Source organism: Capra hircus (genome assembly GCF_001704415.2).
Source record: "Capra hircus breed San Clemente chromosome X unlocalized genomic scaffold, ASM170441v1, whole genome shotgun sequence".
NCBI lineage: Eukaryota > Metazoa > Chordata > Mammalia > Artiodactyla > Bovidae > Capra > Capra hircus.
In genome coordinates, this window is record NW_017189516.1 from 57,440,310 (window position 1) to 57,455,495 (window position 15,186).

The 15,186-nt window shown below is 41.7% G+C and overlaps 1 protein-coding gene across 1 annotated transcript in view; it reads right to left on the reverse strand.

Moving 5' to 3' along the window:
* Positions 1 to 9,499: 9,499 nt before the first annotated feature.
* Positions 9,500 to 15,186, reverse strand: part of FRMPD4 (FERM and PDZ domain containing 4) — a 206,960-nt gene continuing 201,273 nt past the window's right edge. Inside the window, exons 16-17 of the mRNA XM_013976686.2 lie at positions 13,574 to 14,866; positions 9,500 to 12,076 (exon numbers count right to left, since the gene is read on the reverse strand). Of these exons, the coding sequence (XP_013832140.2) occupies positions 10,752 to 12,076; positions 13,574 to 14,866 (2,618 nt within the window). The 3' untranslated portion in view covers positions 9,500 to 10,751. The remainder of the gene's footprint in view (positions 12,077 to 13,573; positions 14,867 to 15,186) is intronic.

Genomic DNA, 15,186 nt, shown 5'->3' on the forward strand with positions numbered 1-15,186 from the left:
CTCTATGTTACCAGAAAGTGGTTCAAGGGCCACACTTTGAGAATCACCAGTTTAAGATGCAATGAATTCACAGTAAACTCTTTCTTCTTTCCTTCCACATATAGGGGTCTCTGTTTCACCTTCTAGAAGAGTTCTGGATAATATCGTGGTTTTTGCAAAAGCAGTCAACTATGCTGGTTTTCCAGGCTGTAGTGGTTTACAAAACATTGGTCCCTAAACATTGTGACCAATGTTGCTTTTAATAACAGTGTAAATGATATCACTGTGGTGGTGCTGCTGCTGCTGCTGCTAAGTCGCTTCAGTCGTGTCTGACTCTGTGCGACCCTATAGACAGCAGTCCACCAGGCTCTGCCATCCCTGGGATTCTCCAGGCAGGAACACTGGAGCGGGTTGCCATTTCCTTCTCCAGTGCATGAAAGTAAAACGTGAAAATGAAGTCGCTCAGCCGTGTCCGACTCTTCGCAACCCCATGGATGGCAGCCCACCAGGCTCCTCTGTCCATGGGATTTGCCAGGCAAGAGTACTGGAGGGGTGCTACTCATGGCCTAAAATAGGAGGAATGAGTGAAGAAGTGGTGAGGGGGAAAGAAAGATATGCTGGGGAAATAATTTGCTCCATTCCACATCAATGAGGAATCAACAGAGACCGTCTAAAGATGACTGAACAAGAAGCAGAGGTTTAACTATAATATTTAAAGTTAGATAATGAAGACTAGAACACAGTAACACCCCTATTAGATATGGGATGGGGAGGAGAAAGAAAGGTGAGCGGTAACATAAATAAGTGAATTCCTCATCGTTCAAGAGGTGATTGGCAGCGATTGTCCATAGTCGGTAAGTCAACAAATCGTACTATTTAGAATTAAGGAGAAAATCACTCTGCTAAGCCACTTCAGTTGTGTCCGACTCTGTGTGATCCCAAAGGGCAGCCCACCAGGCTCCCCCATCCCTGGATTCTCCAGGCAAGAACACTGGATTGGGTTGCCATTTCCTTCTCCAATGCAGGAAAGTGAAAAGTGAAAGTGAAGTTGCTCAGTTGTGCCTGACCCTCAGTGACCCCATGGACTGCAGCCTTCCAGGCTCCTCCGTCCATGGGATTTTCCAGGCAAGAGTACTGGAGTGGGGTGAGAAAATCACTAGAAAAACTAAAAACAGGAACTGGTGAAATGGGTTGTCTCTTGGAACTGGGACTTAGTGGGGAGTTTGGGATGGGAGATGGTTGCTTTTTATTCTGTAATTTCTTTGGTGGAATTTAAGTTTTTAAAAAATACATGCTGTATTTATTTGATTAAAAACAATCAAGCTAGCTACTTGGCCCAAACCTGGTGAAGAAAACTGCAATTCCTGAGTTCAAATCTTGATTCTGACAACATCCATGATTTAGGGCCAATTATATTTGGATTCTCTAGCCTCAATTTTCTTTCTTAAAAAAGATAAAGATTATTAGGTATAAAATAAGCTACAAGAGGATATTGTACAACACGAGGGATATAGCAAAAAATGAAAAATAAGCAAGGCATGATAATAATTCCTCAGAGGTTGTTCTAGGAAATAGATGCAATAACTATGCACGAAAATCATTTGGCATAGTACCTGGCACATTTGCCTGAATAAATGTTAGGTGTTTTTATTAATGTCATTCTAATCATACTGGTAACAGATTAGAAACCACATTTGCAGTAGTGAGGAACAGAGGCAGACAGGAGGCAGAAAAGACAGGCATGTATTTCTGGGTGATGTGACACTACGTTTATTTACATCACAGGCATGGGCACGGGTGTGTGTGTGTCTGTTTGCCTTGTCTCAGCTTTCTCAGAAATCAAGGGAGTATGAACAGAATACTTCAGTATAGCTTGATTCAACAATATAGTTTTACATAGCTTTGCAAAACAAAGGGAGAGAATCCATAGAGAAATGAGCCCTGCTCCATATTCATCTCTGCTTAAGCCCACATGAAGGAAAGAGCATCCTTTCAGGGTACTCTGGCCAGCAGTGCCAAGTGGGCATGGAGGCCAACTGAACTTCACTGTGTGGGCTCCACTTCAAATGAATAACTGAGGAGCAGGTGACCTGGAGCCTATTCATCCCCCTTCCCATAAATACATGAGAAAGGCATGGTTATGCTGGCTAAAGTTTAGCATCTTTACTAATTCATCTGCCAGTTTAATTGTTTGATGTAACCTGACCTCAAAGTCATACTTGACTCTAAAATGAATGCAAAGAAGAAAGTCATGCTGCTGCAGAAAGTTTACCTATGGACTCACCATTAATGAAATCCTGACCTGTATAGGTCAGTGCATCATAATTATTGGAGTTTCCAGCCCCACAGAAGCTTGGCATATTAACATGGAAATAAATCTAGAGAATGGGCCAGGGCCAAGACAGAGCTGGCCAAAGGCTGTCCACGTGGCCTTTGATGACTTATGTCAGAGCTGTGGGTTCTGAAAGCTTTTGAAGTTTGTATTTCAAGTGTCTACACTGTATATTCTGTTCAGAGGAATATGTGACCTGTTGAGTTTGTTTGAAGGCTGAAGGAAAAGCCTTAGACGGCAGGGCTGACAGCCCCCAAGGTGGTCCCCGTGATTCCTGCCCCTGCTGTTCACGCCCCATCCAGCCCTCTCCCCTTGAGTGTAGACAAGACCTAGAACATGCTTCTAACCAACAGAATATGGCAATGGTGAAGAAATTTTGGAGATGTACTTACGGTCCCAAATCAATTTAATTTTGAGTTGATTAAATGAGTTTATTCTGGGAAGACCTGACTTAAACCTCTTTGCAGACTTGACAAAATAAGCAACCATGTTGGAGATGGCCCTGTGGCAAGCAGTTGTGGGCAGCCTCTATGACCCTGGGGCAGCCTCTGGTCTCCAGCCAGCAAAATAGCAGGAATAATGGCCAGTCCTAAAGCTGCAAGAAAATGAATTATTCTAGCAATCTGAATGAGCTTGGAAACAGAGTTATCACCAACCAAATCTTCAGATGAGAATGCAGCCCAACCTAAACCTTGTTTGCAACATTTTGAGACCCTGAGCAGAGGACCACTTAGGCTGTGCCCAGACGCCTGACCTCCAGAAACTGTGAGATACTAAATGTGTGTTATTGCAAGCCACTAAGTTTGTGTTAATGTGTTACTCAGCAATAGAAAAGTAGTACAGAAAGGTGGGGGTAGGGAGTGTCAGGGAGATAAAGCGGGGAAAGAAGACAAAGGCAATAATGAAGACAATAATGCATAGTGGAGATTCAAGTTAAATTGGCTTTCATCAAACTCTGAGCTTACAGCTTCCTTTATTCCTTTCTACCTCGTATATATTTTAAATCTCAGAAAGATTGGGTCACATCTGAGTGGACTTGGGATCCGGCTTGGAACCTAACCAAGAAGGAAGTTGGGCCCAAGAACTGGTAGAAAGATGGGGAAAAGCAGTGGAAAGTTCCAGCTCTGGACTGAGGGTTGCTGTGGCATCAGACTGTTTTCAGGAGAGACATATTTCAGGGAACAAACTGCATATGCTGCCTGTTAGGTCAGTACTTGACACAATTGGCATATACCATCGTATGTGGTAATCGTCATAAAATAATTTATGGTCAAAATTCACAGCAGATTTTCAGATCTTGGGGAAAGTGTAGTTATCCATGTAAATCATACATGATCATCCAAGGCATCCAAAGGCTAAGAACAAGTGAGTGTTGTTTGAGTCTCTGTGTGTGTTGGCATTGTTCAGGGGCACTCTAATGAGGGATACTCTTTAGCTGCTACTGTTTCCATTACATACACCCTTTACATGTCTTTAGCACGGACTGTGTGAAATGGAGGTCATGTGTACTAAATGATCAGAGTTAGCTCCATCCTACCAAATCTAGGAAAATCTTCCTTAGCAGCCTATCAATTTCCCTCTTAGACTTTACTGCAATCTGTCACAATTATGCTTATTTTTCTACATTTTTTTTGTCTGTTTGTCTGCTAGAGTTTCACTGCCCAATATGGTAGCCACTAGCCATGGGTGGGTGTTTAAATTTAAATTAATTAAGTTGTATGAAGTTAAAAATTCGGTTGCCATGTTGGAAGTCCTCAATAGCCATGTATTTCTCTTTGCTACCATATTGTACTTCAAAGATTTAGAAAATTTCCATTATTGCAGAAAATTCTATTGGACATTACTGAATGCTACCCATTCAGTCATTTTTACCACAGGTTTCAGACCCTTTAAACACCTAAGTACAGAAAGTCTTCATTCTGGATGGCTCTGATATATGTGAATCTCCATTAACACAGTTTAGCTAAACATCAGTGCCCCAACAACATGGTTTAAACTTTGGTTACCATGGTATGTTAACTGTGAGTAACTCCATAAAGTACAAATTTCGCTACTAACTCTTTAATCAAAAAACCACTATATAAACAAAAGATGGGGACTTCCTTGGTGGTCCACTGGTTAAAAATCCCCCTTACAATGCAGGGGACATGGGTTCTATCCTTGGTTGGATAACTAAGATACCACATGCTGCAGAGCACATAAGTCCTTGTCCCACAACTACTGAGCCCACGTGCCACAACTAGAGGGTCCATGCGCTGCAACTAAAGATCCCGAGTGACACAACTAAGACCTGATGCAGCCAAATAAATAAATAGAAATAAATGATAAAAGATGCGCATGATGATCAATGACTAATCATATTATCTCCTTCAAAGTCTGCCACTGATCAGTCAATATGACCTCTGGTATTCAGTTCATGCACAGACAGCAAAGCATGAAGTTGTGCTTCCTCCCTTTCTTCTGAGTGATGAAACAGAACCATATAACATTTTATAACAAATGGATGATTACAACAGGGAACTGGCCAATAAAGGCAAAAGTGCAACAAAGAAATGAAAGTGGTTACTCTGGAAGTAGAATTATAATCGAATGTAAACGGAGTAATAGAAGAAGCAGGTGACTGTGGGAATGCCATCACTGTCCTCATTTGGGATTACAGATATGCAGGTCGTCTGGAGGGATGCAGGGAAGGCGAACTTAGTGACAGAAAAACGGGAAGTGGTTGTGACGTAAAGGGTGAAGCATTCCCCGAGGAAGTGACACTGGGGAAAAACAGTCACGTCAAGGAACTCTTAGAGACATTTCACAACAAAAAAAGCACCAATGATAAAATGTTGGAAGTTGATCCATCCTGAGAAAGGAGTATGGCAACTTGCTGAAGCATACAAAGATGCTAATTCTATACTGTAAGTTGTTGTTGTTGTTTGGTCGCTAAGCCATGTCGGACTCTTTTACAACCCTATGGACTATAGCCCCCATGCTCCTCTGCCCATGGGATTTCCCAGGCAAGAAGACTGGAGTGCGTTACCATTTCCTTTTCCAAGGGATCTTCCTGACCCAGAGATAGAATCCACATCTCCTGCCTTGGTAGGCACATTCATTACCACTAAGCCACCTGGGAAGCCCATACTGTAAGTTATATGATGCAAAAAAGGCAAGTACTGTTCAAACTACTCTTTATAAGGTTTTACAAAAAGACTCATTTTAATTCTCAGAGTCTCTAATGTTTTAAATGACTGTGTACTGGATAAATAGGCATTCTATTATATTGTCATATCCCTATACATTAATAATTGATAAGAGAATATTTTGACTAAAAGTCTTTATGGATCACAGAACAATTATAATTTTTTCACAGTATTAAGATCATTTTATGCATTTTGGGCCTGCACGGTCTTCTCTGCAGTCCTGTACTACCATACAAAGTGAAGACTGCCTGCACTGACTTACTCTGAGCCCCTTCTTTCTTGAGAAATAACAAAGGATTACCCATTCTAGAATGGGTGTTCCCTTTTTGGCAGAGACCACGTCAATCATATTGTACCCTGCCTCCAGAACCTAGCAGAGTGTGTGCCCAGACTAGGACATTGTTAACAGCTATTTGAACAAATGAATGGACTCACCCTGGGAGCTGGGAGACAGAAAGGAGTTATGGGTCATGTAGTCAAACAGCAAGATGTGCCAAGGGTACTAATTCAACAGGAAAACAGAACTATTACTTGGTTGGAGTTAACCAAGAAGACTCAGCTTCCCCAATCCCACCTATATTGACAGTCGAAGCTAATTCTTCCTAACGTTGTGAATGACGAGACTGCAAAGGACATCCTAGTCAAGAATTTAGACTGCAGAGTGAAACATGAAGGGAATTCCCTGCTGGTCCATTGGTTAGGATTCCATGCTTTCACTGCCGAGGGCCCGGGTTCAATCTATGGTTGGGGAGATAAGATCCCAGAAGCCATGCAGTGTGGCACATTAATTTTAAAGCAACAGAAAACTGAGATGCGATTATAAATATGGAGGAAAGATTAGGGCAAGTTCAGCAGAAGGCAGTGGGTTAATTTCAAGTTTAATGGTGAAATAAGTTATCACAATACTTGGGATAATTGATTATCTACTTCTTTCAGCTATGCAGGATTTAATTCCATTCTTTTCTACAGCAGAAACAGTTGATAAAGACATGGATTGTTCTTTCATGAATTTCCTATGTATAGGCTTTGAAATTTATTTATTTATTAAATTAAAAAAGTTCTAATACAATTTCTGAAGGTTACTTTCCAAGCTTTGAAATGAAAAAGTGAGAAGGGTAGGCTAGGGAATAGGTGGAATAAAAAGTACCCAACTTAGTGATGTTCAAGTTGGTATGAATAAAATTCAGTTCAAAAGGTAAGATTCCAACCCTTTGATCTTTCAAAGCTGAGAAGCTATTTCTGCAATCTGACTTGAAAGTTTTATCATAGTTTTTGGACTGCCAGAGGGGAAACTTGCACTGAAATCCACAAAACTAAACTGAAAACTATACTCACAGACAGACAGACACACATTTATATACTCAAACACCTCTTTTACACCTCTATATCTCAAACACATCCTCCCCCGCCCCAGCTAAAATCAATCCCTTTCACAGCACAAAATCAGGTTAGAGAAACAATGTAATAATATCCATATATTTTGACTCCTGTGAAGATTCTCAACTGTTTAGAACAGAGAAGGAATCACCTGAACATAGCTAATTTGCCTTGTTTTTCAATTTCAAAAATAGTTAACACAATTACAAATGGTGATAATCAGTCCAAGAGAACAAACATTGCCAAATTAAGAGTAAACCAGGAGGAATAAATTAAGAGTGCCATCCTGAGTAGCTCAGAAATAACATTCAGAGAATAACTGATACTTAGAACTATATAAAAGAAGAACAGAAATGCAAATTGTCTTTCCAAAGATGGAGCATGATGAAAGAGGAAATTCACAGCAAAAGGAATCGATCTATTGTAACGTTGTTGTGGCTGGTCATTTCAATATAGTCAGTTCTTCTTCTCTGAAACATAATTTCTTTTGTGATTAGACTAACTTCAGCTGGGCTGAGGGGTCTGTTTTAATTTTAATGTCTAATGCAATTGCATAAGTCGTTGGATTTTACTGGCAGCCTAATACTGTGAGGGTGATTCATCTGAGCCCTCTGTCTTTCCATGTCAATCAGATTCTTCCAGCCAATCCACTTACATAAGATATGGTGAAACTGAGACTCAGAAACGGGGCAAATGTGTTCAGATTGAGTCAAAAGTTACACTCAGAAACACCTACAATAATAATAACATTAGCATAGATATTGAAAAAATTGAAAGCAGATGTCCTAAATTGTTGACAATGATTGTCTTTGGGGGTTTCTTCATTATTTCTGTAACATTTATTTGATGATATTATGGAATTTTTAATTTTAAAAAGTGTAAAAATGGCATTATGATTATGTTTAAAAATTCTTATCTATAGTAAGTGCTTACCGAAATATTCATGGATTAAATGCTATGATGTCTGGGATTGGCTTCTACATACGCTGTGGAAGGAGGTGCCTAGAAATAGAGAAAATAAGATTGGACATGAATTGGTGTGTGATGAGTACATATTGATTCATTATATGATTGTGTCTACCTCTGTATATGTTTGAAAGCTTTATAATAAAAGATTAATTAAAATGATAGGTGATACACCTTGAAAACTAGGCTGCAGACTAAGTGTAAGGGACCTTAGGGACAAGAAACTTTCATTCTCTGGTTCAGTGGTCTGCACACTTCAGTGAGTGCAACTCTGTCTGTGACAATATCCCATACATGCACCAGGCATATGCTTATTTAACTGATTTATTGAAAATGATGTACATATACCACTGTGCTCTTAGGCTGTTATAAAACATACACAAATGTAAAAAAGGCTAGATAAAAATAAACACACGGATCATTCTAATACATTCTTCCTACACTCTAGTGGATCTGGACCCCACTTAGGAGAAGCACGTTTAGCAAGAGGGGAGCTTTTGAGGTTTTCTAAGTAGTAAAGAGTTTGTTTATATGAAACAAAAATTTATTGGTGCACCCAAAGGTTCTGAGAGATTGATTAGAAAGACCCAGAGCTATTTCACTGAGGCCTCCCAAAGAAATGAAATGGACTGGGACGGTGTTCTAACTGGAGATGTCACGTTCTTGTATAGTTCTTTTATACATATGCAATACATTAATGTATTCTGCACAGTCAGGATACAATATGCATATAAAACGAACAGCCCCCACGTGTTATCTTGGGCAATATATTTAATGCAATGCTTATGATGATAGTGATAAATAACACTGAGTGCTTACTCTCTGCCAGGTATTGCAGTAAGAACTTCATATACATAATTTTACTTAAAATTCATGACAATCCTATGGAAATAGGTCTTATTATTGACTTCCATTTTACTAGAAGGAACTTGAGACTGAGAAAAATTGACTATCTTTCCCAAGATGAAAGGAATAGAAAATGGCAGAGCCCAAATTTAAATCAAGAAGTGTCTGACTGCAAACTCCATGTCCTTAACTATGAAACCATATTGCCTCCATATGGAATTAATGATAGCGTCCAAACCATGAGATCATTGTGATGATTAAATGAGATAATATATATGTTTCACACATTGTCTGACATAGAACACAATCCTATTAATATTTTAGTACACAGAATATTTACCAAAATTTTCCACAGTAAACACCATTAATACTTCTATCAAACACCAATATTTATAATTGTAATCAAATAATGTTTTATTAAACATTGTAATAACACATGTCTAAACTTCTTTTGTTTGCTACCACCTATAAATATGTGTGGCTTTTTTTATTGAGTCTCTATGGAACGAATGATGAGAGAGATAGCAACTGGGGACTGTGTTATGCCTACAAAAATGGAAATATTTGCACTGGGCACACTCCTGTCATATTTTAAGAAGCCACCTACATAAATAAGAGTGTGTGTAGCTTGAACACTAAAAGAGCCATGAAGTACATATGTACATTATCAACTTTATTTTACAACTGCAGAATTGGCATCCTTTTGCTTTGACTCAAAGATACATTTTTAGAGAGACGACGGTTCTGAAAACTTCTTTGCATTCACCAGGTTCACTTAAAGTGGTCAAGTTTACCACTCATTTTCTAAACAAATTTTTTCCCAGCTTACATATTTCTATCAGCCAATCCAGACTAGAACATTTCATAAATACTTCATTATTTATTTCAGTATGGCTTCCATATTACAGTAACTATCTTTCCCTGATTTTCTGTAACATTCCAGATTCAAAACTTTGTCCCAGTGTTAGGCTGTCATCACAAATTTGGTTGGAAGCATGGGCTCCTGCAGAGAGGATGCATGAAGCTCTTTGCTGAGAGCTGTGATCTGCGATGTGACTCATAGCCTGATGAGTGGTCTGCTTCATGTTACTGGACCTGCATTTACTTGTGAGGGTCATTTTATGTTCCTTTTTGTAATTTTGCAAATACTTCTCTAAATGCTCTGTCACTCTGAAGGAAATCCTATGTTTCATGGCTGAAATGGTGGGCAGAGAGATTGTCTTTGGTTTGTATAGTTTGACACTGAGTCAAAGCAGAGCTTTCTTTTCATCAAACAATTTAATTTTGGTATTCCGAATTACTTTCATTTTCCATAATTAGTCTATAAGTAGGTATTATCCAGAAACCTGCCCATCGTTCCCTCTGTTCTTCTATTTGGGAAGTACATTCATTCTAGAAACATCATGAAGAGTATTTGTGTTGACACAATAGAATCCATTCCCACCCCATTTCTAGCCCAAATCGCATAAGCCAAAATGAAATATGTAGGATTCTTGGAAAAAAGCATCAGATAACCAAACACTATGAGCAAAAATTAATTTATTATATATATTCGCTAATAATTCATAATAGCTTTTTGAATTTTAAATGTCTTTTTGCTATTTCCAATGCTTAAAAATCATAGCTTTAAAACATAAGTACTGTTTTATATACATTGTGATTTTTCTTTCCTTTTCTTTTCTTTTTTACTTCTAAATATGAATGATATGGTCTCCAAGTATCAGCTTGGAAGGAAAGGGGATAGGATTCATTGTTTTGCTCCAACACAGCAGAAATTAAAATTTCACATCACATACCTGGAGTTTTGACTATATGAAAAATAGCCAAATGTCACCACTTTCTTGTATATTTCTTTTACATGTATATATATGTATAATATAAACAGAATACATCTGGATTAGTACATTTCAACTTTTCATCAATGTGACTTTTATCTCCTATTTCATAGAAAATAACAAAATATACAGAGAGAAGAAAGGAGACGTCTGTTCATCGTACACATAAAGTAAATAAAAGTTCATGTATGGCTTTGCAAAGGTAGATTATGACGTGACTTTCATACTTTATTTATTTAAAAGCATCTTGAGAGAACGTGTTAGTGTGCTTACGAGAGCGGCCATGGTGGTTGAATGTCGCATCGAGAGTCCAACATTGGGATCACCAGTGGTCTTTCCAGTGGCTGCCTCGGCAGCTTTCAGGAGACAGATGTAGTTTATGACCACTTCATCGATCTTTGCTACTATTTCCTGCCGCTGTGTTTCGGAGTTCACAACTTTAACTAATCGCATGCAGGCTTCTGTTAGGCAACAGAGCACTTGAAAGCTGGAAGTCATAGCTAGGAGCATCTCTTCTGGGCTTTTCTCAGCCATTGCCATTTTCCGACAGGCACTTCCCAACTGTCTGGACTCAATGGATAATAGCTGCTTGTACTGAGAAAGTGTTAGGTCATATGCTTCAGGGCGTGACTCCTCTTTCTTTCCCTTGGTTGCCCTGACAAGGCAGAGCAGCTCATTGGCATCATTTTGGGCTGCGAGGAACCCATCGGGCATTGTATATGTGCTCTCCTTAAGGGCATTTATCCTTGCAATCCGGGCATCAAAAGCTAAGTTGCTGAAGTCCACATCATCTGGGCCACTCAAGTCTTCGGCCCAGACCTTCAGCACTGAACCTCTGGACAGCTCTCCTCCTTGCTTCTGAATTCCAACAGCCAGGGGTGGGCTGGTTGGGTCTGGCATGGCTTGAGTCATCTGCGGTCGAAAGAGGCAAGAGACTTGGTGGGTGGCCTCTCCCTCCTCTTCGTCCTCATCACCGTCTTCATCCTGCCCTCGGTTCAGGAAGCAGTAGCTGAAAGGTCCCCGGCATCTCCAATGGCTGCCTTCCAGCTTCCGCAAGGGCAATGTCCTATACAGCTTTGAGTCTTTGTGAGCCACCGGGGACCTTTTGTGAACTTTCCCCTCAGAGCTAAAGTGCATCGAGCTTTGGGAAAAACTTTTGGTGAGCTTCTTCCCTAGGGGGAGTTCTGCTCGCCTTTCTGAACTGGTCTCCTGTGCTTCTGTGATACCTGGACACTTTAAGCTGACCACACCCTGGCTTCTCTCCTGGAAGGTCTCCAAACTGACAGATCCTGAGAGGATACTGCTGCTCCGTCTCAGAGCCCTCTGGCTGGGGGATGTCCTGAGGCTCCCCCTTCTCAGATCCAGTGGCCACCAGCTCACAGCCTCTCCGTAGGCCTGGTTTGCTTGGGAGAAATCGTTAGGGTCTTGATTTGGAATTGGCACCTTTGATTCCGAGTGAATGTTTGATGGTAGCAGGGTGGGATCAGCTTCAGGATATTGAGACCAAGCTGAAGGCATGCCTCCTCGTCTCTCCTTCCCAGGCTCTGTCAAAGCTACACTAGGGGTAGCAGAAAAACAGAGAATCATTAAGCACCTCATGGGTGGTCATTTTTACTAAATCTCTACGTGATGTCTGTGATCTCCCAAGGATATATTCGAGAGAACACACGTCTTACAGAGATTATTCAAGCATATTTATGACTTTGAAGTTCCATTTTAAGGAGTTAGATTAATCCTGGCATTGGCTATCTTTTTAAAAAGAAGTGGCCTAATTTAATTAATGCAAATTAAATATACTAATCTTTTAAAGAGGACCCCATGAGGTTTTCCTGCTACAGGGTTTGAAGCTGAGACACTGGGAAAGTGCCAGAAAAGTTGTCATGTGAAAAGCACAATTTCCACTTCATAGAATTTTTGTGAGAAGCAAGGGGTAAATTAGGTGAAAGCTCTTTGTAAACTGCAAAGTATCCTTTAACGGGTTTAGAGGAAAAGATGCTAGCTAGGAGATGAGTTAAGTAACATTCAGAGATGGGTTTCCCAAGGCAGATGAAACTAGTGGTGAGTTTTGACAAAGGAGATAACCTTAAAAGGGCACGAATGGAAATTAACTGACATCACTGACTCAATGGACATGAATATGAGCAAACTCCAGGAGACAGTGGAGGACAGAGGAGCCTGGCGTGCTGCAGTCCATCGGGTCGCAGAGTTGGACACAAATGAGCAACTGAACAAGAACAAGGTCTCACTGACATCTACTGACCTACTGGAAAAGACACTATTTGAGGGCATAATTTGAAATTGGAAAGTATGAACGAGAGTCTGTTTTTGCCCCACGATGGCTAGACAAGTGGGTCTTGGAGACCGCTAAGGGCCCACCTGGTGGCAAAATGGTGAAGATGAGCACAGAAGATAGCTGTGCTCATGTTTCTACCTGTGCTTATTATTTTATTATTTCGGGGGAAATAAAACAGCTCATCAGGTACCCCCAGACCTTCCTGACACTGCAGTAGGCCTGACACCTCAGAATACTCATCTTAGAGAGTTTTACAGAGTATGGAGAATCTGGAAATATTGCTGAAAGGCAAATGATCTCCCCCAATCCCTCCCAACTCCCAGACCCCCTGCTCTATTATCCTTTCCTGCTTCTCAAAAATGAAATGGCAAAATGAGAAATTCGATATCTTGAGAAGGAAATCAACCTTTTGTGATTCTTATAACTTAAAAGTAGCACTGGGCCTGGCTAAAAGTCTACATTTAGAATTCAGGAAAAAAAAATATTGCTCCATTAAATTCTAAAAGCATGACAGAGCAGGAATCTAAAGGGCAAATGCCATTTCCACTACTGCCCAGATCTAGAAACATCAGTATGTATTAAACACTGGGGGACTGATGATTGACACTTCACCTGGCCGCAGTTTGGCAGCTTTTTCAAGAATAAAACCCTAACTTTTACTTTTTTTTCCCCAGATTTTTAGTTTTAGGCTTGTGGTAAATTTGTTTTACGTGCTCCTGGCGGGTACCGCAAAGTGCTAAATCCATCATTGCTGTACCTGTGGTTTCCTTAATCTTGGGGAGTCGATGACATCCGTCTCTCAGAGTGCCAAACAGGGGTTCAGCATTAATGGCTGTGTGCAGGGCAGGCACAGTCATCCGTGGACACATCCCTTCTGTCTGTGGATGTAATTCCTTAAAGGTGGCCCCATGGTTGGGCAGCCCGGGGGCTCTCTCCTCGGAGGGAAGGTAACTCACGCCTTTCGCGGAGGCCTCGGCCATCAGGTGCTTCCCCAGGGCGGGGCAGAGCGGGGACTCCACCGGAGTGGCGCACGTGCTGCTGCTGCTGCCCGTGCCGCAGCCTGCGTCCACCGAGGAGCCTTGAGAGCTCTGGAGAGAAAAATGGCCCTCGCTTTGCAATGACGACATCCGCTTGGCCAAGTGGTAATCACAAAGACGGCCCACGCCCTCCTCTGCTTCCGGGAGCTTGGCGGGACGATCACAGCCGGACGGGTCGGCATCCTCTGGGTTACCTAAGTCTTTGGCGGAAGACACACAGGTGACATCTGTTAAGAAGTGGTCCCGCGGGCCAAGTCCTGAAACCTCGATGGCTTCACCCTCGGGAGCCCCGTCATCCTTCCCTTCGGCGTCCCTGCTCCCCACACCCGAAGCTCTGGGAAAGGTGATGCCCGGTGCTGCTTCCAATCCAGTTTTTTCAGCCACAACGCCCTCAGTGGCCACGTACCATCTTTGGCTGTCCTTGCGGAAGGCAGTTCTCTCCAGGTTAAAAGTGCTGAGGTGTTGACTGTCCCTTGAAGACACAGTAGCAAATTTACCGCCTTTGGCGTCCTCCTCCGCCTCGGCTGTTTTGATCCCCTGCTGTTTTTTCCCTGGCATGCTCCCGTTAAGGGGTGCTTTCCCCTCCCCATCGGCCGGCTGGCTTTTCCTTTTGCTGGTGCAGGAATATGCCATCGGCCCAAGGTGCAGTTTGCCAAAATAGTCAGTGACTGACTTGGTCTCCATGGTTTCGGGCTCCATCTCCATGTGGTCCGAGTGAAGCATCTGCTTGGAAGGCACAACTTTGGGCGGGAGGTCACTCACTGGACGGGCGGCCAGAGTGTGGGAGGCCTTTGGAGGCAAGCCCCCAGCAGGGCTTTTAGAGGCGGGGAACTCTGTCTGCTCTTCCGCCAAAGGGTGGTAGCCTTCATGAGTGGCCAAGAACATGCGGGAGAGGTTTTCTGACTGCTTCTGGGCCGTGGCCAGTTCAGAACTCTCCGTCATTTCAGAAGAGTTAGTCTCATTGCCCGAGTCAGAGGAGGACTCGGGACTATAAGCCCGCAAGATGGCTACACCTGCAGGCCGTAAAAAACAAGAAGCGGTTAATGGATGTATCACAGGCACTAGGAGACACGTAAGAACATGGGATTCATTAGTATTAAAAACAATACCAAGTTTTTCCCTTTTCAGTAAGGACTCTGAGTTTATTGCACAGTTGTTCCGGAAATAGGGGGAAAAAAACGTGCCACATGTTTAAAAAAAAAAAGGAAACCACATACATGAAAAACCCATGATGGTAGTTTCAGCACATTTGGGAAATGGGACATGCGTGAAATGAAGGACATATGACAGGATTCCAAGGGCGGATGGCTTGAAGGGATGGAAGGATATGGCT